This window comes from Hemicordylus capensis, chromosome 6 (genome assembly GCF_027244095.1).
Source record: "Hemicordylus capensis ecotype Gifberg chromosome 6, rHemCap1.1.pri, whole genome shotgun sequence".
NCBI classification, from domain to species: Eukaryota; Metazoa; Chordata; class Lepidosauria; order Squamata; family Cordylidae; genus Hemicordylus; species Hemicordylus capensis.
In genome coordinates, this window is record NC_069662.1 from 12,084,557 (window position 1) to 12,111,096 (window position 26,540).

General features: G+C 44.6%; 3 protein-coding genes across 3 annotated transcripts; all 3 read left to right on the plus strand.

The window, feature by feature from the left end:
* The first annotated feature begins 3,817 nt into the window (after positions 1–3,817).
* LOC128330875 (olfactory receptor 11G2-like) lies at positions 3,818–4,777 on the plus strand. The gene has a single exon (XM_053264237.1). The coding sequence runs from the start codon at positions 3,818–3,820 to the stop codon at positions 4,775–4,777; it is 960 nt and encodes a 319-aa protein (XP_053120212.1).
* Positions 4,778–11,442: 6,665 nt separating this feature from the next.
* Positions 11,443–14,766, plus strand: LOC128330876 (olfactory receptor 11H6-like). Its single transcript, XM_053264238.1, has 2 exons — positions 11,443–11,486; positions 13,819–14,766. Exon 2 carries the CDS (start codon positions 13,819–13,821, stop codon positions 14,764–14,766), a length of 948 nt encoding a protein of 315 aa, XP_053120213.1. The 5' UTR covers positions 11,443–11,486.
* Positions 14,767–23,556: 8,790 nt separating this feature from the next.
* Positions 23,557–24,516, plus strand: LOC128330877 (olfactory receptor 11G2-like). Its single transcript, XM_053264239.1, has one exon. The coding sequence runs from the start codon at positions 23,557–23,559 to the stop codon at positions 24,514–24,516; it is 960 nt and encodes a 319-aa protein (XP_053120214.1).
* Positions 24,517–26,540: the final 2,024 nt, after the last annotated feature.

A 26,540-nucleotide genomic window follows, 5' to 3' on the forward strand; every position in this document is an offset into this window, starting at 1 on the left:
AGGAGGCAGCCAACCACCATTTTGCCTTTCTGCCTCGTGAGAGGAGAGAGAGAGAGAGAGAGAGAGAGAGAGAGAGAGAGAGAGAGAACTAAGTGATCTCATAAGCTTATTTTACTTAAGGAAAGTGTGTGTGGGGTGTGTGTGTGTGTGTATGTGCATTATGGTTGTAGATCAGCACTTCCTATCTTCCCAAACAGTTGCTGCAGCCAGAGATGGTGACCACAGTATTTTGAGTGAAAGGTTCTTCTAATACATCATCAAAAGCTTGTGGTCTTGTGGTAGAAAACATGAATTGTTCCCTTTCCTAAGCAGGCACCACCCTGGTTTGCATTTGAATAGGAGACTATATGTGTGAGCATTGTAAGATATTCCCCTTAGGGGATGGGGCTGCTCTGGGAAGAGCAAAAGGTTCCAAGTGCCCTCCCTGGCAGCATCTCCAAGATAGGACTGAGAGGGATTCCTGCCTCCAACCTTGGAGAAGCCGCTGCCAGTCTGTGTAGACAATACTGAGCTAGATGGACCAGTGGTCTGACTCAGTATAAGGCAGCTCCTAAGCCACCACAGAACCTCCTCCTTAATGCACAGCATACATTTAGTTGCTCAAAGGGGTCTATCTTTAGCAAACATTGAAATCAAGAAAACAACTAATCCCTATGGAAATTTATGTGTTTTTCCATTGCAGACAGAGGCAGCCTGTCTCCAGACAGATGCTGTTTTGGGGATCAGTAAATGATGTTGAAGGACACATTCCCAAGTGCCACTAAATATTTATCACAAGCACTCCAGGCTTGGTCTGGAATACGGGTTCAGTTCATTCCATTTCCTCACACATCACACACAGGCCGCACATGAGCACCGCCAGAAGCACAAGAAACAAGAGCCATCTATTCACTGTCCCTGCCCCTTGAGTTCCAATACAAGGACTGCAATGAGGTGAATCAACTTCCTGCTGGATGAACCAACACATTGAATGCCGCTGAAGAACAGAAAGAAGAACCATGTGGGACTAAGGCAAAAGGGATGAGAATCATAGAGTGGCAGATTTCAATCAATGCCACTTTAAAAAATATTGTACTTCCTCAAGGACACATTGATAGACCATTATAAAATTCTGCCTGGGGCGGGGGCAGCGGGAGAAGACAAGGATGGGGGAAGAATCGTGACAGTTGTCTGTGATTCTCAGCCTCAACCTTCATTTTAATTTTAATTGACATCTAAAACAGCTGCTTTGCTGCACTCAGACCCTGCAGATGCTACTGTCTTTCACAATGGTCACCTTCCAGCCCCAGACCCCAGATGTCCTATTTGTAAAGCGTCACTAAATTTATTTATTAGAGACCATTGAAAGACCCTTATGTCAAGGGTGTTGGTCCCTCATCTCAAAATTTGCTGGCTCCTTCAGTGAATGCATAAGGTAAATGAAAGTCATTCCTGATCACCAGTGTGTCTGTGAAACGTCCAGAGAAATAGGGTTTTGTTCTTAAAGGTAAATATTAATTTGTATTAGACGATATTACTACATACTCCAGTATCTACCTTCTCTCTTAGAATAAATGGCATGCTGTGGTAATGACTCAGAGGACAACTGACGGTTGCAGCAGAGTGGGCTGAATAAGTCACATGCTATTTTGATTCTGGTGACCAAATAAAGATTGGGATGGAGGGAGGGAGTATGAGATTTAGATAACTGATCCCCTAAATAATGGTGTAGTCAGCTCATCTTCCCCTTGCTAGTTTTGTGGTCATAGGAACATAGGAAGCTGCCATATACAGAGTCAGACCCTTGGTCCATTTAACTCGGTATTGTCTACACAGACTGGCAGCGGCTTCTCCAAGGTTGCAGCCAGGAGTCTCTCTCAGCCCTATCTTGGAGATGCTGCCAGGGAGGGAACTTGGAACCTTCTGTCCTGTACACAGCTTCTTGTGTGTTGAATTCAGACAATGACTGGTATATGCTCTGATTATGATCAAAGGCAAATCATTAACAATTTTATCCCCCCCCCACACACACATTATCTTTACCTGGTCGTTCGGAATAATTTTATGTTGCTTTTTTGCTTGCAGATAAAACTCCTTCCATTACGTATAAGGTGGCTGCTCTATTGCTATTAGGACTCGACAGCAACTAACTTCCTGTCCTGTCCTCTAGATTCTTGGCTCGGTAGGGATGTTGGATAACAGCTATCTTTATATGCAAATGGAATTTGTCCTTCTGATTGTTATTATTGTTATTTCATGTATTCTTTTTATTCGTACTTTTCTGCAACATTTTAAATTGTATTGCTGATCTTTGATCGTTGATAGTAATAAACTGAAACTGAAACTATTCCCCCCCCCCCAATTTTCGGGAGTTTTTTTCACTGATCTTTGCCCCTTTTACAGCCTCCAGGAACTTAACCCCCACCCCATTCCTGATGCCTTAATGCCCCGTTATCCATGGTTCTATAATCCACGGTTGGAGCGGAGAAAGGAACCCCCACAGATAATGGTTTCAACAGTACATCTCTGTTCAGCCTTCATATAAAGCCTTTGCTGCAATTAGCAAAGGAAAACACAGAGGACTATCCAATGAACTGCAGGACACAAATGCCCAGTTCTTCATCCTGGGGTTGCACAGCTTGAGGTACAAAGTGGAAGTCCACAGTTCAACTCAGTTCAGCCATGAAATCAATGGGTGATTCTAGGCAAGCTCCTCTCTCTCAGTCAGGCCCCTCTTTCTAGTAGGAAGGTGATTGTATCACTGGGATTTCATAACGATCGCTTCGGTAATTTTACATAAAATGGTTTTATGACAGAACAAAAGGATTATTTAACTGATGAAATATATATTCAGCTAAAAGAAAGAAAGCCAAATCAATCTATACATATAATTAGCACAAAATGGTATAAATTATTTCAAGGGAACATCTTGTATCCCATGATTCATTTCAAGAGGGGAAAAATAGCTTCATGTGGCACTATCTAAAGCTCATTTATATGATCTTTGGAGAGGTATTTCACATATGATTTGTTTTTCTAATTATTTTGAAACAAAATTGGACTTAAATTATTTAGCCTGGTGATATTTCAGTACTCCATAACAAGAGGGCAGGCAAATTCCACTGGAACATGAGGCAATATTCACAGAAAGTTGCAAAGGTCCTTTCTTGAACATAATCTATATCAGGGGTTCTCAACCTTGGGTCCCCAGATGTTGCTGGACTTCAACTCCCATAATCCCCAACCAAAGACCACTGGGGCTGGGGATTATGGGAGATGAAGTCCAACAACATCTGGGAACCCAAGGTTGAGAATCCCTGATCTATATAATTAATTCTCCAAGACATGCTGGTGGGGATGCGTGGGGATGCGTGGTGGAACTCTTGCGAGAATGGCGGGACCCTCGCAAGAGTTCCTGACTTTGGGCGGGCAGTGGAGCCTGGGTGCAGAGGAGGCGTGAGGAGGCAGCTGGCTGGCAGCAGGATGAGGTGGTGGCAGGTTGGCCGGAGGCAGCTGGCAGGCGGGCGGGTAGGAAGGGAGAACTAGGGGTGCTGATGCTCTGTGCTCAGTCAGCTCGTTGTATTTAAATATTTCACCAGAGCTGTCTTTTTTTTACTGGTAATTGTTGGTGCTTTCATGTTTATAGTATAATTTGTTTATAATTGAAAAGAGTGCTGCTACTAGGCAGTTATCATGTACAATATGAAATACATGGGGGAGGACCTTGTTGCCCCCCACAAGTGGCATATGTGCTTAATACTTCTGCTTCTAGAGAAACAAAAGGGCATGATAACATGTTCTTATGGCATGTGATGATGGCTCTGTTTTCTGATTCCAGATGGACTCAGCCAATGGGACTGGAATTAAAGAATTCATTTTGTTGGGCTTTGGAGATGGGCAGCAGAAGAGATTCCTGCTATTCATTTTTCTCATGATTGCCTATGTACTCACTTTGACTGAGAACATAGCTGTAATCACAGTCGTGCTTCTAGATGACCACTTGGCGCGACTACCCATGTACATCCTTCTGGGCAACTTCTCCTGGCTAGAGGTATGTTATGTGACCACCACAGTACCTCGTATGCTCTTCGACCTCATATCCTCTCATAGGACCATCTCCTTCCATGCCTGCTTCCTCCAGCTCTACATTTTCTTCTCTCTTGGCAGCACCGAATGCTTCTTCCTCTCAGCCATGGCCTTGGATCGGTACTTGGCCATCTGCCACCCATTGCGTTACCCACAACTGATGTCACCAAATTCCTGCTACATCCTGGTGGCCACCTGCTGGGTCATTGGCTTCCTGTTCCATGCTGTTTTAGTGATCTTGATCTCCGAATTATCCTTTTGTAGTTCCAACATTATCGACCACTTTGTGTGTGATCCTAGGCCAATTCTGTTCCTAGCCTGCCCCCCTCTAGGAAATGTTCCCATCATCCACCAGATCACCACAAGTGCAGGAATTATACTCAATATTTTCATTGTTCTGATATCGTATGGTGTTGTGATTCTCAACTTGATCAAAGTTTCAAATCAAGACAGTCGCAGGAAGGCCTTCTCCACTATATCTGTCCATCTTATGGTGGTTGCACTTTTCTATGGATCAATAACAGGGATGTATTCAACTTCAGTAGGAGAAAACCAATCAGAGGTCACTAAGGCAGTAACTCTCTTCTACACAGTCATTACACCCTTTCTCAACCCCTTCATCTATTGTTTGAGGAATGATCAGGTGAAGGATGCACTCTGTAGATTGTTAAGGAGGAAGGAGAGATGGATGAGGAGAAAAGAGACAGTGTAAAAATGGGGAAAGAACGAAGAATACAACATAAAAACAAAATACCCAATCACCTGGTCAAAGAGATAAAATTAATCTATTTCCAGTTGGGCAAGTTGGACACTTTTATATTTTGTGGTGCCCATTCATTATGTCATAGGAACATAGGAAGCTGCCATATACTGAGTCAGACCATAGGTCCATCTCACTCAGTATTGTCTACACAGACTGGCAGCAGCTTCTCCAAGGTTGCAGGCAGGAGTCTCTCTCAGCCCTACATTGGAGATGCCAGGGAAGGAACTTGGAACCTAGATGCTCTTCCCAGAGCGGCTCCATCTCCTGAGGGGAATATCTTACAGTGCTCACACATCAAGTCTCCCTTTTGCTGGTCAATGACCGAATAAACTTATAAATAACTAACAAGTCTCCCTTTCATATGCAACCAGGGTGGGCCCTGCTTAGCTAAGGGGACAAGTCATGCTTGCTAGATTGCCTGTTCTTTTATATATCAGCCTCAAGTGTTTTAAGTGTTTTAATTGTTTAAAATTAGTTTGTTTTAATGGCTTTTAATAGTTTTGTTTTTATTTTGTAAACTGCCTAGAGATTTTTGTTAGGCAGTATATAAATAAAATTCATTAATTGGTTAACTCTCTGTGAACATAAGAACATAAGAACAGCCCTGCTGGATCAGGCCCAAGGAGGCCCATCTAGTCCAGCATCCTGTTTCACACAGTGGCCCACCAGATGCTGCTGGAAGAAGCCACAGGCAGGAGTTGAGGGCGTGCCCTCTCTCCTGCCATTACTCCCCTGTGTGTGTGTGTGTGTGTGTGTGCGCGCATTCGATGCAATACATGCACAATGATTTGTAAATATCAAATGGCATTCGTTTGTACATATGCTCTGGTTATAATCAAAGGCAATAATTGAATGTACATTTGTGCTCATTTATTTCTTTGGTAATGAATGAGGAGACTTGCATGGAGCAGAGGTCTCTCAATGGCTTTTGGGAATAATGGCTATATGCTACTCCAGGTTCAGAGGCAGTATGTAACTGAATACCAGTTCCTGGGGAGCAACAGCACACAAGGGCTCTTGCTTCCAAAAGGCTCCCCTTTGGGGTGCTTAACATCTCCCTCTCTTGCTGCCACAGTCCCTGAGTTCATGGTGGGGCATCAGTGCTGCCTCAGCCCACCAGTCAGAGCCAGCAATCTCCTCCCCATGCCAGCGAGCCAATGCCAGCTGAGCGCTCCTGCGCATGGGGAAAGCCAGGCTGCTGCTCCCACCCACCACCAACGATCAGCTATTTGGCAGATGGGTGGGGCTGGCTGATGCAGCTGTGCATGTGTGCTGCTGCCTCTCTGCCTGACTTCCTGCCTGCCCACCAATGGGAAGCTCTCCTGTACACGGGTTGAAGACCAGGAGGGCTTCAAAAAGGCAGAGTGACCAGTGCAACCCAGTCTGCCCTGCTCCCACTGTGTCCTCCTCCTTGCTATGCTGTGCCTCCATCCTCAGCATCATCCTGGAACTTAGGAACATAGGAAGCTGCCATATACTGAGTCAGACCCTTGGTCTATCTAGCTCAGTATTGTCTTCACAGACTGGCAGCGGCTGCAGGCAGGAATCTCTCTCAGCCCTATCTTGGAGAAGCCAGGGAGGGAACTTTGAAACCTTCTGCTCTTCCCAGAGCGGCTCCATCCCCTGAGGGGAATATCTTCCAGTGCTCACACTTCTAGTCTCCCTTTCATATGCAACCAGGGTGGACCCTGCTTAGCTAAGGAAACAAGTCATGTTTGCTACCACAAGACCAGCTCTCCTCTCCTTTTTGCCTCGACGAGGGACCCTTCTCTGCTTCTGCTGCTGCTCTCCTCTCCACTCTGGCCAGGTTTGGTGAAGAAGCTCTCTGAATCCATGGGGCTTGTGTGGTTTTTTTCTGCATTTTACCTATGATCCACTTGGTTTCTGAATGGTCCAGAAGCCCTCTGAGTCCACGGGCTTTTGTAAAAAAAATCTTTTTACAAATGATCTATGTTGGTAAACTGTGAATTCTCTGAACCCATGGGATGGGTTTTTTTAGCCTACTTTCCAGTAGGCTTATGAGATCACCTGGCATTCCGTGTGTGTGTGTGTGTGTGTGTGTGTGTGTGTGTGTCCCTGTCAACTCTGTAATGCCTGGACCAATATGAACCAAATAGGGTACAATTGTAGGGACACATAGGAACACCTCAATGGTGCAGTTTAGGATGATGTCATCCACCCCTATTCAAGATGGCGGACACATACACTTTTGAGGTTCAAGTGGCCTAACTTGTGAACCGCCTAACCAATTTGAACCAAATAGGGTACAGTTGTGAGACTCATAGGGATGCCTAAATGGCATAGTTTGTGATAATGTCATCCACCCCAATTCAAGATGGCAGATGCATGAATGTTTGAGGCACAATTGGGCTAACTTGTGAACTGACTACCCGATTTGAACTAGATTTGCTACAGGTGTAGGGACACATTGAGAAGGATCAAAGACATTGTTTGTAATTATGTTATCAACCCTGATTCAAGATGGCAGACACGTGAACATTTGAGGTACAAGTGAGAACCGATTTGGACCAAATTTGGTGCAGTTGTAGGGTCACCTCAAACGCATAGTTGGTGATGATGTCATCCACCCCAATTCAAGATGGCGGATGCATGAACGTTTGAGGCACAAGTGGGCTAATTTGCGAAATGCCTTACCAATTTGGACCAAATTTAGTCCAGTAGCAGGGAAAGTGAAAGGAAAATAGGCAGATACTAGAACAAACACACAAACATAAAACTGAGTATAAAAACAGTTAAAATACTACAAAACAAAAACAAAAACAATCTCATAAAAGAAAAACAAATTAAACAGTTTAAAATTAATTTCAGTTAAAAGTCTGAGAAAACAGGTGCATCTTGGGGGTCTTCCTAAAAACAAAAAGAGAATGAGGTGCTCTCATTTCTACAGGGACCATATTCCAAAACACTGGGGCAGCCAGAGAAAAGACCCAGTCCCGTGTCACCAACAAACGAACAAGCAGCAACTGTAACCAGACCTCTCCAGGTGATCCTGTGACAGGGTTCATGACCAAAGAAGGCACTCTCTTATGTACCCTGGACCCAAATCACTGAGGCCTTTATAGATAACTACCTTAACCTGTGCAGAGCATCTGCATGCTAGTATTTGGTTGCTCCCCTCACTCCCTGCCACAGCCCTCCTCACTTCAGAGATCTCCCCACCCTCACCTGAGCTGTACTCCTGCTCCTGCTCCTCAATCCCATTGCTTCCATCCCCCTCACCTCTCTTGGTCACAGCTGCAGCATTGCTGGTGCCTGTTGGCCAAGCTGCAGCCTCCTATCCCCAGATACCTCCCCATCCTCACCCGAGCCCCACTCCTGCTCCTCCCTAGAGGAGCAGCAGTGGTTGACCGAGTCCTTCCTCGTTGCTGCCACCCCTATGGCCACTCATTCCCCTCAGGCCATTGACAGGCCCAGGCCCTTCCCTTGCCTGCTTGCCTCCCTCAGCCAATGGCCTCTGTAGCCCACCCCAAACAGCAGCAGTGGTTAACTGGGACCTTTCTTGCTGCTGACACCACCATGGCTGCTCATTACCCTCAGGCTGCTAACAGGTGAGGGCCCATCACTCGCCCTCCCTTCTTTCTCTCTTCCCCTCCCTTCTTTTTCTCTCTCCTACACTCACTCTGCCCCTCTGTCATTCTTCCCCTCCCTTCTCTCTCCCCCCCTCTCTACACACACACACACACACACACACACACACACCAACGTCAGGCTCCTTCTCCTGAAGGGGCTCTTTCCTCCCTCATGACCCCTCTCTTCACAGACCCTTGTCCACTATCCTGTATATATAGATTCCTCTCCTCTACAATCAAGAACATCTTCCGACCAGTAACAGTTGCATTCCAACTGACCTCCCTACCGTGTTTCCCCGAAAATAAGACATACCCATAAAATAAGCTGTAGCAGGATTTCTAAGCAGTTGTGCAATATAAGCCATACCCCAAAAATAAGACATAGTGGTGATCTCTCCTGGCTCAGTAGCAGGCTGCTTGCTGAAGCTTTTCCCCTATCCCACCCGCCTGCGCAGAGCGACGCCGAGGCCTGCCGTCTGGCCCGGCATCGCTTCCCGGCGTACTCTCGCCACCTCCCACCACCGCCGCGCTTACTCTTGCCGCTGCCCGCCACCGCCAGGAGGAGGGGAGATTTTTGAGGAGGAGATTTTCTGAGGAGATTTTTACCGTACTTCCCTCTACCGTATGCCTCAGCTTGCAGCCTGCCACCCCTACCAGTATCGTTACGCCCCTGTCTGTGGGTATCTCTCACCCCACACACACACCAGTAAAGCTGCTGCTCCCCAACACTGACCAGCAACAGTCTGTGGGTCTTATATGGATCATATGAGAGTTATGACGATGTTCCAGAAGAAGATGACTTAACTATAATTGAATAAATGTAGATTGTTGTACCACACTTAATAAAAATAAGACATCCCCTGAAAATAAGCCATAGTGTGTCTCCTTGAGCAAAAATAAATATAAGACAGTGTCTTATTTTCGGGGAAACACGGTATCTGCATAGGCAATCCCCACTGCCCAATCACCACGGTCCTTCTGCTCATGAACTCTTATGGGAGCTGCCATGCATGAGATTAGCCACAGGCATGCCTTAGAGAATTATATAGATAGATAACCAGCATTTTGTATTTTGCTCAGAAATGTATCAGTAGCCAGTGCAGTTGTTTTAAAATCAGTGTTCTCAGCAAGTGCATCACTGTTACCAGCATGTGCATCACTGTTTTAAAGTCATTTACCTCCAGAAAGGGATGTATCTGGTATCTGATGTCTGTAGGTATCAGGGGCTGTGCAGCCCCCCCAGAAGTTCCAGGATGCCCTGCACAAGGACATGGGGCATCCTGGAGAGACCCCCGAGCCTGGGAGGCTGCTTGCAGACTCCCGGTGAGGGGTCTACTCATGTGTCACCATGCACCGTGGCAACACACGTGCACAAAGTTGAGGTTAACAGAGCGCTCGAGGAGGAATATTTATGGAGGCTAGCTGCCGGGAGCTGTGCAGCACCCGTTGCAGCACACGATCGCCCCAAAGTGGGCTAGGATAGGCTCTCTTAGCCCGCTTTTGGGTGATCATGAGAATAGCCTCAGTGAGTGATTCTGTTATCCATATTCCTCTTGGACCTTCCTGTAGAAGAGCTTTCCCTAAGCATAAGCCCATCTTTGAGATCTCTCTTATCCATGAGGGAACTGACTTCACCAACTTTCAGCCTTGTCTTAATATCTAGTCTCAACTTATTGGAAAGACTTCGTATTCTACGCCACTTGGGTGTAGAGTACTGGGTAATCATGGCCAGGTGGACACAGGAAACTGACATTGCACTGGGCAATGAAAGAATGGAAGAAACATTGGCCATATCCTCATGTAACACAGAACCGTGAGTCCAATGGACCCGTGATTCCACTCCCCACGCCACCCCACTCTCCTGTCTACATCTGGATATAATGGAAAGGAGGGGGAACTGGCTGTGTGGGCTTCCTTCCTGCATGAAGGACAGCTTGCAGAGCCAATCACAGCCGGAGAGAGGGAGGGGCTTCCTCCCTCAACTCCAGTTTCAGACAGCCAAGCCTGCAGTTCTTCATTTGCACATAACACGGGTGGCTGTTGACCTTGGGTTGGAGCAGCAAAACATATCGCAACCCAAAGGTTCAGCTTGGAGAGTGAAACCTTGGGTCATGCTCCATTTGGAACCAGAGTTTCATCAGGGTGTCCTCCATTTGGATGTACATTCTTGACAAACTCTGGCCCCTTCAACTCCAGTTTCATATTACATGTGAATGGACTGATTAAGAGAGGACCAGGTTACCTTTATTTCTGCCTACAGTGGAACAAAGGATAGGCTTGAAGACAATGGTGAGCCTGAATCTTGCAGACACATAATGTACATGATAGTGGTACATGAACAGACATATGGACGAAAAATCCAAGCAGGAACTATTTGGAAAAAAGGGCCTCAGGCCTCAAAATAGAGTCTTCCTGGCCAAATTCTTTAAAAGATATTGCTCTGTTTGCCATGGAGGGATCCTTACTGCACTCCTTGTGACACATGTCATGCTAACGAGGGAGAAGAGTTTTAGCCAAGCTTCTCCCTGACATACTAGTTTTCTGTGTACAGGGGCTGTGGTGTTGTTGTTTTTGTTTTTGTTGTTTACTAATGTGTAGTAGTGCCTCATGTCCTCTGAAGCAGTTCCTGCAGGACAGGATGTACTTGGTGCAGAACAGGGTGGATGATCAGCGTATTTTGAATGGGGCACAACACCAAGCCATCACAGAACCTTCTCCCTAATGCATGGCATCCGTTTGGTTTCTCAAAGTGGTCTGTTGGTCACAAACACCAAACCCAGGAAAACAACCATTCCCTATGAAAACTGCCAGTATTTCACCACTGCAGGGAGATGCAACCTGTCTCCAGACAGATACTGTTTTGGTGGATCAGTGTATTGTTCTTGAGGGACACGTTCCCAAGCGCCACTAAAATGTAAGACAAAAAGCATTCTAGATTGGTTCTGCATTACAGGTTCTTTCCTTTTCTTCACACAGCACACTCAGACCACACTTGAGCAACACCAGAAGCACAAGATTCAAAAATAAGCAGTTCACCATTTCTCCCAAATTCCAGTGCAGAGCTTGTGGTGAGATGAATCAAGTGTATACTGGATGAATCAACAGTTTGATTGCTGCTGAAGAAGAGAATAAAGAACTGCATGACAAAGGCAAAAGGGGTGAGAATCACAGTGTGGTAGATTTGAATAAGGGCCATTTTTAAAATTATTGGACTTCCTCTAAAGGAAGCTTTGACAGCGTCTGTCCTTCTCAGGCAGCATTTAAACAGGCGTTTAAGATGCATTTATTCATCCAGGCTCGTAATTAGACTTCTAGAATCTGTCATTGTTTTTCAATGGTTTTAATGTTTTAATCTGTGTTGTTTAATTGTAAACCGCCCAGAGATGTGCGGTTTGGGTGGTATATAAATATGCTAAATAGATAAATAAAAATGTTGATAAACCCTTATAAATAACTGTCTAATCAGGGGAGTGAGGGGAGACGTTGTGGGAGAAGACAAGGAAGAAAGGATCATGGGAGGTGTATCTGTGATTCTCAGCTGCATCATACATTTTAACTTAACAAACTAACAGTCAAAGACTCAGATCAACTGCTTTGCTCCACTTAGATCCCACAAACAAAGTCCGGTCAATGACAGTCCCCTATTTTGCCCCAGACCACAAATCCCCTATGTGCAAAGGGTCATTTAACTTGTTTATTAAAGGGAAATGACCCAATAACAATTGTGATGGAGGGAAGGAGCACAAACCCTAGCTGATTAGTCCTCCCCTTGTTTGGCTTTGTTGTCCTTTACTCAAGGCTTCTTAAAAGCTACCCTATGAGCAGTAAAAGAAATAAAATGGTTAATGGTTTTAACTTAATGCATATGAAAGTGTTTGAATCTCCCTTGGTGGGATTGTCTATCTGAAGCAGAGATAGCATCATGTCTTCCTCTCCTCTAAGGCTGGAAAAGATTACAGTAGTTGAATTCTCACTGGGCATTTAGGACACGGTTGAGAGAAAATCAGAAAGTTCTCAGCAAAGTACTCCATTTACTCTTTTGCGCCTTCACCCCTCTCAGCCTCCTGATAAAGGCTGTACTGCAATTCCATTACTAGCTGAGATTCCTTTGACTAGCAGCATACCTGTTGCCCAGTCTTAAATCCAGACTGGGGTTGCACAGCTTGAACTATGAGCTAGGAATCTCTATTTCAGCTCTCACTTTAGCCATTTATTCAGTGGGTAACTCTAGACAAGCTCCTCTCTCTCAGTTTGACCACCATTTGTAGTATGGGGTTGATAATATCACTGTGTCCTAAGAATTGCTTAGGTGATGTGACATGAAATACGGTACTTTGATTACTGGGGGGAAACACTATTTTAACTGATAAAATGTATATTCAGCTAAAAGCAAGAAGACCCAATCAATCTGTATATATAATTAAATCTACATTATGTAAAGTGTTTTCAAGGGAAAATATTCTATTCCGTGAAACCTTGGAGGACGGGGCTTCTTTGAAGTTGTTCTCATGACCAGCCTAAACCAACCTGGGGCAGCAGGTTGTGAGAAGCAGTGGGATCCCCACAGATCCTGATGCTTCCCACCCGCCTCATGTGAGAGCACGAAGTGCGCTCCCACCACCAAGCCTTGGATCATCTGTGGGGAAGGTAAGCTCTTTGGAACCTTCCCCGCCCTGCCCACCCCCCCACCCCCACTCTTGGTGATTGTGAGAACTGCCCCTTCATCTTCAGCAAGTCCATGTACATTTTAGCTCTCTGTGACAAGGCTTTCCCTAGCTCTGTTAGATCTCATAACGCATGCTTCTGAATGGGAGAGTGTTTCTGTGCTTTCTGGGAAAATAATTTTTCTGGGGTTATTTTGGTAATATGAGGGAGTTCTGGAACCTACCTGCAAAAGTAGCACGTTTCTATCTTTTATGGTGTGTTCTGAGGCTTTCTTGTTAGGCAGTCAGTGAGGCCAAAGCAGCTTTATATTAGATTTGGAGATTTATTTCATATGTGATTTGTTTTTCTATTTATTTTTATTATTTATTTTTAAACAATAAATTGGGGATTCATAATTTAACTTGGTAACATTTAAGGGCACAGTAGCAAGAATGCAGAAAGAATTTACAGGCCAGAGGCAATATTCATAAATATCTTCATATCCCTTTTTTGGATATGGTCATGTTTCCATGGCCCCAGATCTGTCTGTTTTAATGGCAACTGTTGGTGTACAACTTGTTTAGGATAGCTGATATATAATCAAAAATGCGGGGTTCTAGGCAATTGTCAAATGCAATCTGAAATACCTTCCTCCCCTTCATAAGTAACATGCCTAGTTTTATTATTCAAAAGAAATAGGTACATAAATGACATTTCCTTGTGATATGTATTAATAGTTTTGTTTCTTTATTCCAGATGGAGACAACCAATGAGACTGGAGTTAAGGAATTCATCTTACTAGGCTTTGGAGGTGGGCAGCAGAAGCGGTTCCTACTCCTCATCTTTCTCACAGTTCTCTACATATTCACTTTGGCTGAGAACATTGCTGTTATCACCCTGGTGAATCTAGATACCCACTTGGCCCAACTACCCATGTATATCTTGCTGAGCAACTTCTCCTGGCTGGAGATCTGTTATGCGACCGCCACAGTGCCCCGTATGCTCTTTGACCTGACAGCCTCTCACAGGACTATCTCCTTCCATGCCTGCTTCCTCCAGTTTTACATCTTCTTCTCTCTAGGGAGTACTGAATGCTGCTTTCTCTCAGCCATGGCCTTCGATCGCTACTTAGCCATCTGCCAACCACTGCGCTACCCACAAATGATGTCCCGAGATTCTTGCTATGTCCTGGTGGCTATTTGTTGGGCCCTTGGCTTCCTCTGTAACATTGTCCCAGTGACTTTGTTCTCTAAGTTGTCCTTCTGTGGACCAAACATCATTGATAATTTGTTATGCGATCCTGAGCCAATTCTGTCCCTAGCCTGCCCTCCTCTAGGAAACACTCCTCTCATTGCTCAGATTATCAGGGATGTTGGAGTTTTATTCAATGTCTTGTTTGTTGTGCTATCCTACAGTGTTGTGATTATCAACCTGATGAAATCATCTAGCCAAGGCAGTTGGGTGAAAGCCTTCTCCACCATATCTTTTCACCTGGCAGTGGTCACATTATTCTACAGCTCAGTAGCAGCAATGTATTTAATTCCAGGTGGAGAAAATCAGTCAGAGGTCAATAAGGCAGTCACACTCTTCTACACGGCCATCACACCCTTTCTCAACCCCCTGATCTACTGTCTAAGGAACGATCAAGTGAAGGAGGCCTTGAACAGATTGCTGAAGAAGAAGGGGAGATGGCTGGAGCGATAAGAATCCATGTGAAATGTGGGGAGGAAAGAAGGTAACCATGTGAAAATACTCAACCACACACCTAAAGTGAAAAAACTCAACTTGCATCCCAGAAACATGGGCAGATGATAGCAGCCTAGATTCCATTGGCAATATAGAGGTATGGCCTTCGTTTATCACAACAGTATCTCCATTTCCAGGTGCCCATTCAAACAGTTATCCCGTTCTGAGTGCCTATACCTCCAAGTAGAAGCCCAGGATAGAAAAGGAATTATGTTGATGTGCCATTCCCCCTGTTTCCCAACTTGTCTCCATGCTTGAATTCTTGGAGGTGGTTTCAAGAATGGCATTGAAGACATCAGGCCTTTTGATCTTGGGATACTTCGACCTCAAACTATTTGTCCTATTGTGTTTTTATAGTTTGTTTATATACTTGTTGTTGGTTGGTTGGTTGGTTTGCTAAGTGCTGTGCTGTGGTCTGTCCTTCAAGTGGATAAGAAGGGCCCTTTATACTCCTAAACAGAAAGGAGTCAGTTTCTGACTAGTAGCTATGTGTATCCACCAGTCTTTGTTTCACCCATGATCTGGGTCTGGTAAGGGGCATCCTTTTAATCCACTAACAAGAATGAAATGGATGTGGTTGGGTGGAAGGAGTCTTGGGGGAGATACCATGAGATGAATCCTCACGCTATAAACAAACCAAGGGTTTTCTGAACATGTGATAAAGTATTCTTTAGTTACTTGAGAGTGTTACAAAGTAAGCTAAAGGAAAGCACACAGCACATCAAGCTAACCCTGGGGTTATTAATTGGGTTGTGCATTTTGTTTTTGTTTTGTTTTGTTTTGTTTTGTTTTTGGCCCAAATCCGAAACACCCCTATTTTGTTCTTTGTTCAAAATCAGCCAATCCGAAAGACCCCAATTTTGTTCTTTGTTCAAAATTGCAAAATCTGAATCTGAAACTTTTTGGATTTTAAAAAATATCCCTGGGGCAAAACTAGTGGGTGGGGTTGGTAGTGCCCAATGGGTGGAAGCTACCACCCAAATTTCAAAGGAATTGGGTAAAGGGCTGATTTTTTGTGAATTTATGAAGTTTAAGATTTTTCCCATTGGGAATAATGGAGGTTTCAGCAAAAGTATAGCTTCACATCGGGGGAACGGGGGTGGCACAGAGTAGAGTAGGGTGGCTGGTAGTGCCCAGTGGGGGCAAGGAAGCTGCCAGAATTATTTCAAAGGAATTGGGCAGAGGGCTGATTTTTAGAGATTTAATGGAGTTTACGTGTCTTTAAGGTTCTTCCCCATAGGGAATGATGGAGGTTTCAGCAACCCCATAACTGCACTTGTGGGTGGCCCAGAGCGAGTGGTGGTGTAGACCGAATAGGGTACCAACCACCCCCATGGGTGGCTAACCCATGGGGTACTGGGTTCTGTTGTTTCTGAGGTGTTTTGAGTGTAGATTCTCTGGTAGCATATGAGAGTGGATTCATGGTTTGTAATTGAAAATCTCATACGCTACCAGAGAATCAACACTCAGAACACCTCAGAAACAACAGAACCCAGCAGCCCATGGGTTAGCAACCCATGGGGGTGGTTGGCATCCTATGTGCACTACACCACCACTTGCTCTGGGCCACCCAGTGCCCCCCAGGTGGAGTTATGGGTCTGCTGAAACCTCCATTATTCCCTATGGGGGGGAAATCTTAAAAATGTGTAATCCTCAAAAATTCCTAAGGAATCAGCCCTTTGCCCTATTTAGAATCTGGGTGCACCACCCCTTGGGGCACTGCCACCCAACCCACTGTTTTGCCCCTGAAGCCCCCATAAACAAGTTGAAAGAGTGAAGAGAATGATGAACAACAGCAACACTTAATTTTTTGGCACAGTTATTTGAGAATTTTGCAGCGGGTGTGAGCCTGTCCCTGTGGCACTATCACAGTGGCACAACCCATTTGTGGGTTCAAGCACTCTTTCAATAAAAATGCTCCCTCCCCATGGAACAGTGACCACAGGTCACTTGAGATAGCAAGATAGACCAATGACCTGCCTTGGTACTACGGAACAGCTTCAAATGTTCATTTAACTGGAGTGAGCTGTAGCCCAAATAAATCAGCCCATTGTTGAGATTTATCATCACTGCATTTAATAAAGTGCAAAACCATACATCATGGTTACAAGAAAGAGAAACACAACTAAGATTCCTGGGGATGTCAAAAGATTGACAGGGGTATCCCCCCCTCCTTTTGTCTCTTGTAGTCCCATGTGGATGACCTGTCCCTGCAGTGACAAAAGTTGTGAACCACTGGCTTAGATATCATGTCCCACCAAATTACATTGTGGCCTAAATTACATTAGACTGCTCAACTTGGGCAACAAAACTTAGACACCACTATAACTCATAAAAATCAGGGGTGGGGGAACCCAAAATAGCTCTTCAAAAGACCCCTGAACAAGTCAAGAGATTCTTTCTAAACCTTTGGAAAGAAAAACCTGTGTAATTGCAGAACTTTCCTACCCAGCTTCTGGAAAAGCTTCTCCACGCAACTTATACCATGGCTTTTAGCAAGAGCTTTGGAATTGCATTGAGCTCCCAAAGATATTTGGGTATTTCTGTCTCAAAATGCTGTCTTCCAAATCCCTTTGCAAGGTCAGTTTGCATTTCAATCACACTGAATACAACACATACTTAACTAAACCATTCATGCCCAACAAGGAAGTTCTGCCAGCTTTTTGCATATGTTATCTTCTGCTAATCACTCAGTGCCTCAGCTGGAATCACTGAGTCAGAGAAGTCAATTTCAATTGCAACGCTTTTCTGAAGAACAAAGCGTTCAGGTCCAAAACAGAGTCATTTTGATTTGGAAACAAAAATCTGTTTTTTAAACCTCCGGAATTGCCATTTCCGGGCACAAAATGTTTTGTACCCGAATCAAAATGTACAAACCTAGTTATTATCCATTATTTATAATGTAACTCAGAGTCTCTTTCCTTCAGTAGCGATTCTAACTAAAGACTAACAATAACGTAGCAGGTCTCAATGCTCAAACATCTAGAAAGAAAGAAAATTCTCCTCAGAGCTAACTGCCAAAAGCAACTCAGAAAAATAACTGTCCATAAGCAACTGTTTTCCCACCATCACCTCAGCATTCTATTTGGAGGAGGGAACTCTTCTTTTGATTGGCAGCCCTTGGAACCACTCTTCTAGCTCTGTCGAATCCCTTTTGTTACAGCCACTTTGAGTCACCTTTGTCAAAACAAAAAAGGCCCCCAAAAAAGGGCAGCATATACATCTTTTAAAGTAAAACAAATACAACATAGAATAAAACAAATGTATTTACATCTGAACAACAAGAGCACCCTCCCCTCCACTAAGGCAGGGGTTCTTAACCTGGGATCATGGATGCCCTGAGGGGTTCATGAGGAATGTCCAGGTGGCCCATGGAAAATCTTGGCTGCTCTGAATTTAATTTGCTTCCTGTTGAGCCAGAATAAAGTTCTGGAAAATAGCTATCCTGAGTACCATACACACACACACACACACACCACTATTTGTTTTACTGAATTCTTGTGAAAATATATAAATAGCAGGTGGGGTGGTGGTGTCCATGGATAAAACCTGAGGATCTGGGTGGCAGGGGATAGGTACAAAAAGGTTACGAAACCCTGTACTAAGGTGTTCTGCACAGCCCATTTAAGATGCCCCAAAATTAATCAGGGCAAAGGGTCAGGAAGGAACAAAACAGTTGCTTAGCAACCATATTCTATTCACTTTGAGAAGGGGAATAAAAAGCACATGTGATGTCCAGGAAGATTCCCTTGGAGTCATTATTATGGAATAAATAAATAAAGTGACTTCCCTCCTCTCTTATGTTAGTTCCAATTGTGTACTTTTGTGCGTTCTGTAAAATGTAATGATAATATGTAAGCAAATATGTAAACATCATTCATTTTTCACCTACTTTCCTCATGGAAAGTAGTGTTCTGAGACTGTCTTACTGTCACTCATGTGCCAATTGTGCAATAAGCAAGGCATATTGTTTTCGTTCAGCATTTATTTGCTGACCACTTGAGGGCTACCACTTGTAGCCCTTTAAGAAAGAAAAAGATTGGAGCAAGGCTTCCTCTGCTGCATTAGTCTGCCATTTCAAAAACATTTTTCTGCATTTATTTATTTATTTTGCTTTGATGAACATGACCTGCTTTTGTTCAGCACTAAATCACATCTTACCTGTTAGCTTACATTCAAAGAAGTAAGGCTATGCTATACTTGCTGCAGAAAGATTCTCCCCCACACATCCTCCAGACACACATGTGCCATCTGTAACCACCCTAATACCTTGAAATGGGAGCAAAGAGCACAATGGAAATAAAGGGTGAGTTGCTCCCACTGGGAGAAGAAGAAAGCCAGCTGACCATTCATGGAAATGAGAGGGGCACTCAGGGGAGGGAAGGGGGAATAGGAAAGCTTGTGACTTGGGTCTTTATCTCCTTGGGACTTATAGCCTTCTTTAGGAAACCGCAGTTCTATAATGGGGTTGTGTGAATCGATTCAGGTACAAAACAATCTGTACTCAAATCTACCTATTTGGGGTGATTTGTGGACAAAACATATCACCCTTGTATCAGCTGGTCAAAGACCGTAAATAAATACTAAACTAAACTATCACCCCTGTGCTAGCTGGCCAGATTTGGGTCCAAAACAAATGGCCCAGATTTCGGACCTGAAAAATTTGTAGATTCAGACCTCCACTTTGTGGCGACCCCTCTTGCTGTCTCCATTTTGTAGCAATAAATTCTTTTGAAAACCCTGCCCTCCCAAGCTTCAGATTGGTGACAACGAGTGTGCAACGATCAGCTGGCGATTCCCGCCTGGTTCCAGATTGGCTTGTTACCATTCAAATCTTGTGTTGCCATGGGTGACTGACCCCGCATTGGCTAGAGGGTCAAAAGAAGGGCTGAGGGTGGGGGGAGTTCAAAGGAGGGATTTTCAAATGTTCTTAAGGAGGCAGCCAACCACCATTTTGCCTTTCTGCCTCGTGAGAGGAGAGAGAGAGAGAGAGAGAGAGAGAGAGAGAGAGAGAGAGAACTAAGTGATCTCATAAGCTTATTTTACTTAAGGAAAGTGTGTGTGGGGTGTGTGTGTGTGTGTATGTGCATTATGGTTGTAGATCAGCACTTCCTATCTTCCCAAACAGTTGCTGCAGCCAGAGATGGTGACCACAGTATTTTGAGTGAAAGGTTCTTCTAATACATCATCAAAAGCTTGTGGTCTTGTGGTAGAAAACATGAATTGTTCCCTTTCCTAAGCAGGCACCACCCTGGTTTGCATTTGAATAGGAGACTATATGTGTGAGCATTGTAAGATATTCCCCTTAGGGGATGGGGCTGCTCTGGGAAGAGCAAAAGGTTCCAAGTGCCCTCCCTGGCAGCATCTCCAAGATAGGACTGAGAGGGATTCCTGCCTCCAACCTTGGAGAAGCCGCTGCCAGTCTGTGTAGACAATACTGAGCTAGATGGACCAGTGGTCTGACTCAGTATAAGGCAGCTCCTAAGCCACCACAGAACCTCCTCCTTAATGCACAGCATACATTTAGTTGCTCAAAGGGGTCTATCTTTAGCAAACATTGAAATCAAGAAAACAACTAATCCCTATGGAAATTTATGTGTTTTTCCATTGCAGACAGAGGCAGCCTGTCTCCAGACAGATGCTGTTTTGGGGATCAGTAAATGATGTTGAAGGACACATTCCCAAGTGCCACTAAATATTTATCACAAGCACTCCAGGCTTGGTCTGGAATACGGGTTCAGTTCATTCCATTTCCTCACACATCACACACAGGCCGCACATGAGCACCGCCAGAAGCACAAGAAACAAGAGCCATCTATTCACTGTCCCTGCCCCTTGAGTTCCAATACAAGGACTGCAATGAGGTGAATCAACTTCCTGCTGGATGAACCAACACATTGAATGCCGCTGAAGAACAGAAAGAAGAACCATGTGGGACTAAGGCAAAAGGGATGAGAATCATAGAGTGGCAGATTTCAATCAATGCCACTTTAAAAAATATTGTACTTCCTCAAGGACACATTGATAGACCATTATAAAATTCTGCCTGGGGCGGGGGCAGCGGGAGAAGACAAGGATGGGGGAAGAATCGTGACAGTTGTCTGTGATTCTCAGCCTCAACCTTCATTTTAATTTTAATTGACATCTAAAACAGCTGCTTTGCTGCACTCAGACCCTGCAGATGCTACTGTCTTTCACAATGGTCACCTTCCAGCCCCAGACCCCAGATGTCCTATTTGTAAAGCGTCACTAAATTTATTTATTAGAGACCATTGAAAGACCCTTATGTCAAGGGTGTTGGTCCCTCATCTCAAAATTTGCTGGCTCCTTCAGTGAATGCATAAGGTAAATGAAAGTCATTCCTGATCACCAGTGTGTCTGTGAAACGTCCAGAGAAATAGGGTTTTGTTCTTAAAGGTAAATATTAATTTGTATTAGACGATATTACTACATACTCCAGTATCTACCTTCTCTCTTAGAATAAATGGCATGCTGTGGTAATGACTCAGAGGACAACTGACGGTTGCAGCAGAGTGGGCTGAATAAGTCACATGCTATTTTGATTCTGGTGACCAAATAAAGATTGGGATGGAGGGAGGGAGTATGAGATTTAGATAACTGATCCCCTAAATAATGGTGTAGTCAGCTCATCTTCCCCTTGCTAGTTTTGTGGTCATAGGAACATAGGAAGCTGCCATATACAGAGTCAGACCCTTGGTCCATTTAACTCGGTATTGTCTACACAGACTGGCAGCGGCTTCTCCAAGGTTGCAGCCAGGAGTCTCTCTCAGCCCTATCTTGGAGATGCTGCCAGGGAGGGAACTTGGAACCTTCTGTCCTGTACACAGCTTCTTGTGTGTTGAATTCAGACAATGACTGGTATATGCTCTGATTATGATCAAAGGCAAATCATTAACAATTTTATCCCCCCCCCACACACACATTATCTTTACCTGGTCGTTCGGAATAATTTTATGTTGCTTTTTTGCTTGCAGATAAAACTCCTTCCATTACGTATAAGGTGGCTGCTCTATTGCTATTAGGACTCGACAGCAACTAACTTCCTGTCCTGTCCTCTAGATTCTTGGCTCGGTAGGGATGTTGGATAACAGCTATCTTTATATGCAAATGGAATTTGTCCTTCTGATTGTTATTATTGTTATTTCATGTATTCTTTTTATTCGTACTTTTCTGCAACATTTTAAATTGTATTGCTGATCTTTGATCGTTGATAGTAATAAACTGAAACTGAAACTATTCCCCCCCCCCCAATTTTCGGGAGTTTTTTTCACTGATCTTTGCCCCTTTTACAGCCTCCAGGAACTTAACCCCCACCCCATTCCTGATGCCTTAATGCCCCGTTATCCATGGTTCTATAATCCACGGTTGGAGCGGAGAAAGGAACCCCCACAGATAATGGTTTCAACAGTACATCTCTGTTCAGCCTTCATATAAAGCCTTTGCTGCAATTAGCAAAGGAAAACACAGAGGACTATCCAATGAACTGCAGGACACAAATGCCCAGTTCTTCATCCTGGGGTTGCACAGCTTGAGGTACAAAGTGGAAGTCCACAGTTCAACTCAGTTCAGCCATGAAATCAATGGGTGATTCTAGGCAAGCTCCTCTCTCTCAGTCAGGCCCCTCTTTCTAGTAGGAAGGTGATTGTATCACTGGGATTTCATAACGATCGCTTCGGTAATTTTACATAAAATGGTTTTATGACAGAACAAAAGGATTATTTAACTGATGAAATATATATTCAGCTAAAAGAAAGAAAGCCAAATCAATCTATACATATAATTAGCACAAAATGGTATAAATTATTTCAAGGGAACATCTTGTATCCCATGATTCATTTCAAGAGGGGAAAAATAGCTTCATGTGGCACTATCTAAAGCTCATTTATATGATCTTTGGAGAGGTATTTCACATATGATTTGTTTTTCTAATTATTTTGAAACAAAATTGGACTTAAATTATTTAGCCTGGTGATATTTCAGTACTCCATAACAAGAGGGCAGGCAAATTCCACTGGAACATGAGGCAATATTCACAGAAAGTTGCAAAGGTCCTTTCTTGAACATAATCTATATCAGGGGTTCTCAACCTTGGGTCCCCAGATGTTGCTGGACTTCAACTCCCATAATCCCCAACCAAAGACCACTGGGGCTGGGGATTATGGGAGATGAAGTCCAACAACATCTGGGAACCCAAGGTTGAGAATCCCTGATCTATATAATTAATTCTCCAAGACATGCTGGTGGGGATGCGTGGGGATGCGTGGTGGAACTCTTGCGAGAATGGCGGGACCCTCGCAAGAGTTCCTGACTTTGGGCGGGCAGTGGAGCCTGGGTGCAGAGGAGGCGTGAGGAGGCAGCTGGCTGGCAGCAGGATGAGGTGGTGGCAGGTTGGCCGGAGGCAGCTGGCAGGCGGGCGGGTAGGAAGGGAGAACTAGGGGTGCTGATGCTCTGTGCTCAGTCAGCTCGTTGTATTTAAATATTTCACCAGAGCTGTCTTTTTTTTACTGGTAATTGTTGGTGCTTTCATGTTTATAGTATAATTTGTTTATAATTGAAAAGAGTGCTGCTACTAGGCAGTTATCATGTACAATATGAAATACATGGGGGAGGACCTTGTTGCCCCCCACAAGTGGCATATGTGCTTAATACTTCTGCTTCTAGAGAAACAAAAGGGCATGATAACATGTTCTTATGGCATGTGATGATGGCTCTGTTTTCTGATTCCAGATGGACTCAGCCAATGGGACTGGAATTAAAGAATTCATTTTGTTGGGCTTTGGAGATGGGCAGCAGAAGAGATTCCTGCTATTCATTTTTCTCATGATTGCCTATGTACTCACTTTGACTGAGAACATAGCTGTAATCACAGTCGTGCTTCTAGATGACCACTTGGCGCGACTACCCATGTACATCCTTCTGGGCAACTTCTCCTGGCTAGAGGTATGTTATGTGACCACCACAGTACCTCGTATGCTCTTCGACCTCATATCCTCTCATAGGACCATCTCCTTCCATGCCTGCTTCCTCCAGCTCTACATTTTCTTCTCTCTTGGCAGCACCGAATGCTTCTTCCTCTCAGCCATGGCCTTGGATCGGTACTTGGCCATCTGCCACCCATTGCGTTACCCACAACTGATGTCACCAAATTCCTGCTACATCCTGGTGGCCACCTGCTGGGTCATTGGCTTCCTGTTCCATGCTGTTTTAGTGATCTTGATCTCCGAATTATCCTTTTGTAGTTCCAACATTATCGACCACTTTGTGTGTGATCCTAGGCCAATTCTGTTCCTAGCCTGCCCCCCTCTAGGAAATGTTCCCATCATCCACCAGATCACCACAAGTGCAGGAATTATACTCAATATTTTCATTGTTCTGATATCGTATGGTGTTGTGATTCTCAACTTGATCAAAGTTTCAAATCAAGACAGTCGCAGGAAGGCCTTCTCCACTATATCTGTCCATCTTATGGTGGTTGCACTTTTCTATGGATCAATAACAGGGATGTATTCAACTTCAGTAGGAGAAAACCAATCAGAGGTCACTAAGGCAGTAACTCTCTTCTACACAGTCATTACACCCTTTCTCAACCCCTTCATCTATTGTTTGAGGAATGATCAGGTGAAGGATGCACTCTGTAGATTGTTAAGGAGGAAGGAGAGATGGATGAGGAGAAAAGAGACAGTGTAAAAATGGGGAAAGAACGAAGAATACAACATAAAAACAAAATACCCAATCACCTGGTCAAAGAGATAAAATTAATCTATTTCCAGTTGGGCAAGTTGGACACTTTTATATTTTGTGGTGCCCATTCATTATGTCATAGGAACATAGGAAGCTGCCATATACTGAGTCAGACCATAGGTCCATCTCACTCAGTATTGTCTACACAGACTGGCAGCAGCTTCTCCAAGGTTGCAGGCAGGAGTCTCTCTCAGCCCTACATTGGAGATGCCAGGGAAGGAACTTGGAACCTAGATGCTCTTCCCAGAGCGGCTCCATCTCCTGAGGGGAATATCTTACAGTGCTCACACATCAAGTCTCCCTTTTGCTGGTCAATGACCGAATAAACTTATAAATAACTAACAAGTCTCCCTTTCATATGCAACCAGGGTGGGCCCTGCTTAGCTAAGGGGACAAGTCATGCTTGCTAGATTGCCTGTTCTTTTATATATCAGCCTCAAGTGTTTTAAGTGTTTTAATTGTTTAAAATTAGTTTGTTTTAATGGCTTTTAATAGTTTTGTTTTTATTTTGTAAACTGCCTAGAGATTTTTGTTAGGCAGTATATAAATAAAATTCATTAATTGGTTAACTCTCTGTGAACATAAGAACATAAGAACAGCCCTGCTGGATCAGGCCCAAGGAGGCCCATCTAGTCCAGCATCCTGTTTCACACAGTGGCCCACCAGATGCTGCTGGAAGAAGCCACAGGCAGGAGTTGAGGGCGTGCCCTCTCTCCTGCCATTACTCCCCTGTGTGTGTGTGTGTGTGTGTGTGCGCGCATTCGATGCAATACATGCACAATGATTTGTAAATATCAAATGGCATTCGTTTGTACATATGCTCTGGTTATAATCAAAGGCAATAATTGAATGTACATTTGTGCTCATTTATTTCTTTGGTAATGAATGAGGAGACTTGCATGGAGCAGAGGTCTCTCAATGGCTTTTGGGAATAATGGCTATATGCTACTCCAGGTTCAGAGGCAGTATGTAACTGAATACCAGTTCCTGGGGAGCAACAGCACACAAGGGCTCTTGCTTCCAAAAGGCTCCCCTTTGGGGTGCTTAACATCTCCCTCTCTTGCTGCCACAGTCCCTGAGTTCATGGTGGGGCATCAGTGCTGCCTCAGCCCACCAGTCAGAGCCAGCAATCTCCTCCCCATGCCAGCGAGCCAATGCCAGCTGAGCGCTCCTGCGCATGGGGAAAGCCAGGCTGCTGCTCCCACCCACCACCAACGATCAGCTATTTGGCAGATGGGTGGGGCTGGCTGATGCAGCTGTGCATGTGTGCTGCTGCCTCTCTGCCTGACTTCCTGCCTGCCCACCAATGGGAAGCTCTCCTGTACACGGGTTGAAGACCAGGAGGGCTTCAAAAAGGCAGAGTGACCAGTGCAACCCAGTCTGCCCTGCTCCCACTGTGTCCTCCTCCTTGCTATGCTGTGCCTCCATCCTCAGCATCATCCTGGAACTTAGGAACATAGGAAGCTGCCATATACTGAGTCAGACCCTTGGTCTATCTAGCTCAGTATTGTCTTCACAGACTGGCAGCGGCTGCAGGCAGGAATCTCTCTCAGCCCTATCTTGGAGAAGCCAGGGAGGGAACTTTGAAACCTTCTGCTCTTCCCAGAGCGGCTCCATCCCCTGAGGGGAATATCTTCCAGTGCTCACACTTCTAGTCTCCCTTTCATATGCAACCAGGGTGGACCCTGCTTAGCTAAGGAAACAAGTCATGTTTGCTACCACAAGACCAGCTCTCCTCTCCTTTTTGCCTCGACGAGGGACCCTTCTCTGCTTCTGCTGCTGCTCTCCTCTCCACTCTGGCCAGGTTTGGTGAAGAAGCTCTCTGAATCCATGGGGCTTGTGTGGTTTTTTTCTGCATTTTACCTATGATCCACTTGGTTTCTGAATGGTCCAGAAGCCCTCTGAGTCCACGGGCTTTTGTAAAAAAAATCTTTTTACAAATGATCTATGTTGGTAAACTGTGAATTCTC

Coding starts and splice junctions, on each gene's coding strand:
- LOC128330875 (XM_053264237.1), top strand. CDS start 3,818: ATGGACTCAGCCAATGGGACTGGAATTAAAGAATTCATTTTGTTGGGC.
- LOC128330876 (XM_053264238.1), top strand. CDS start 13,819: ATGGAGACAACCAATGAGACTGGAGTTAAGGAATTCATCTTACTAGGC.
- LOC128330877 (XM_053264239.1), top strand. CDS start 23,557: ATGGACTCAGCCAATGGGACTGGAATTAAAGAATTCATTTTGTTGGGC.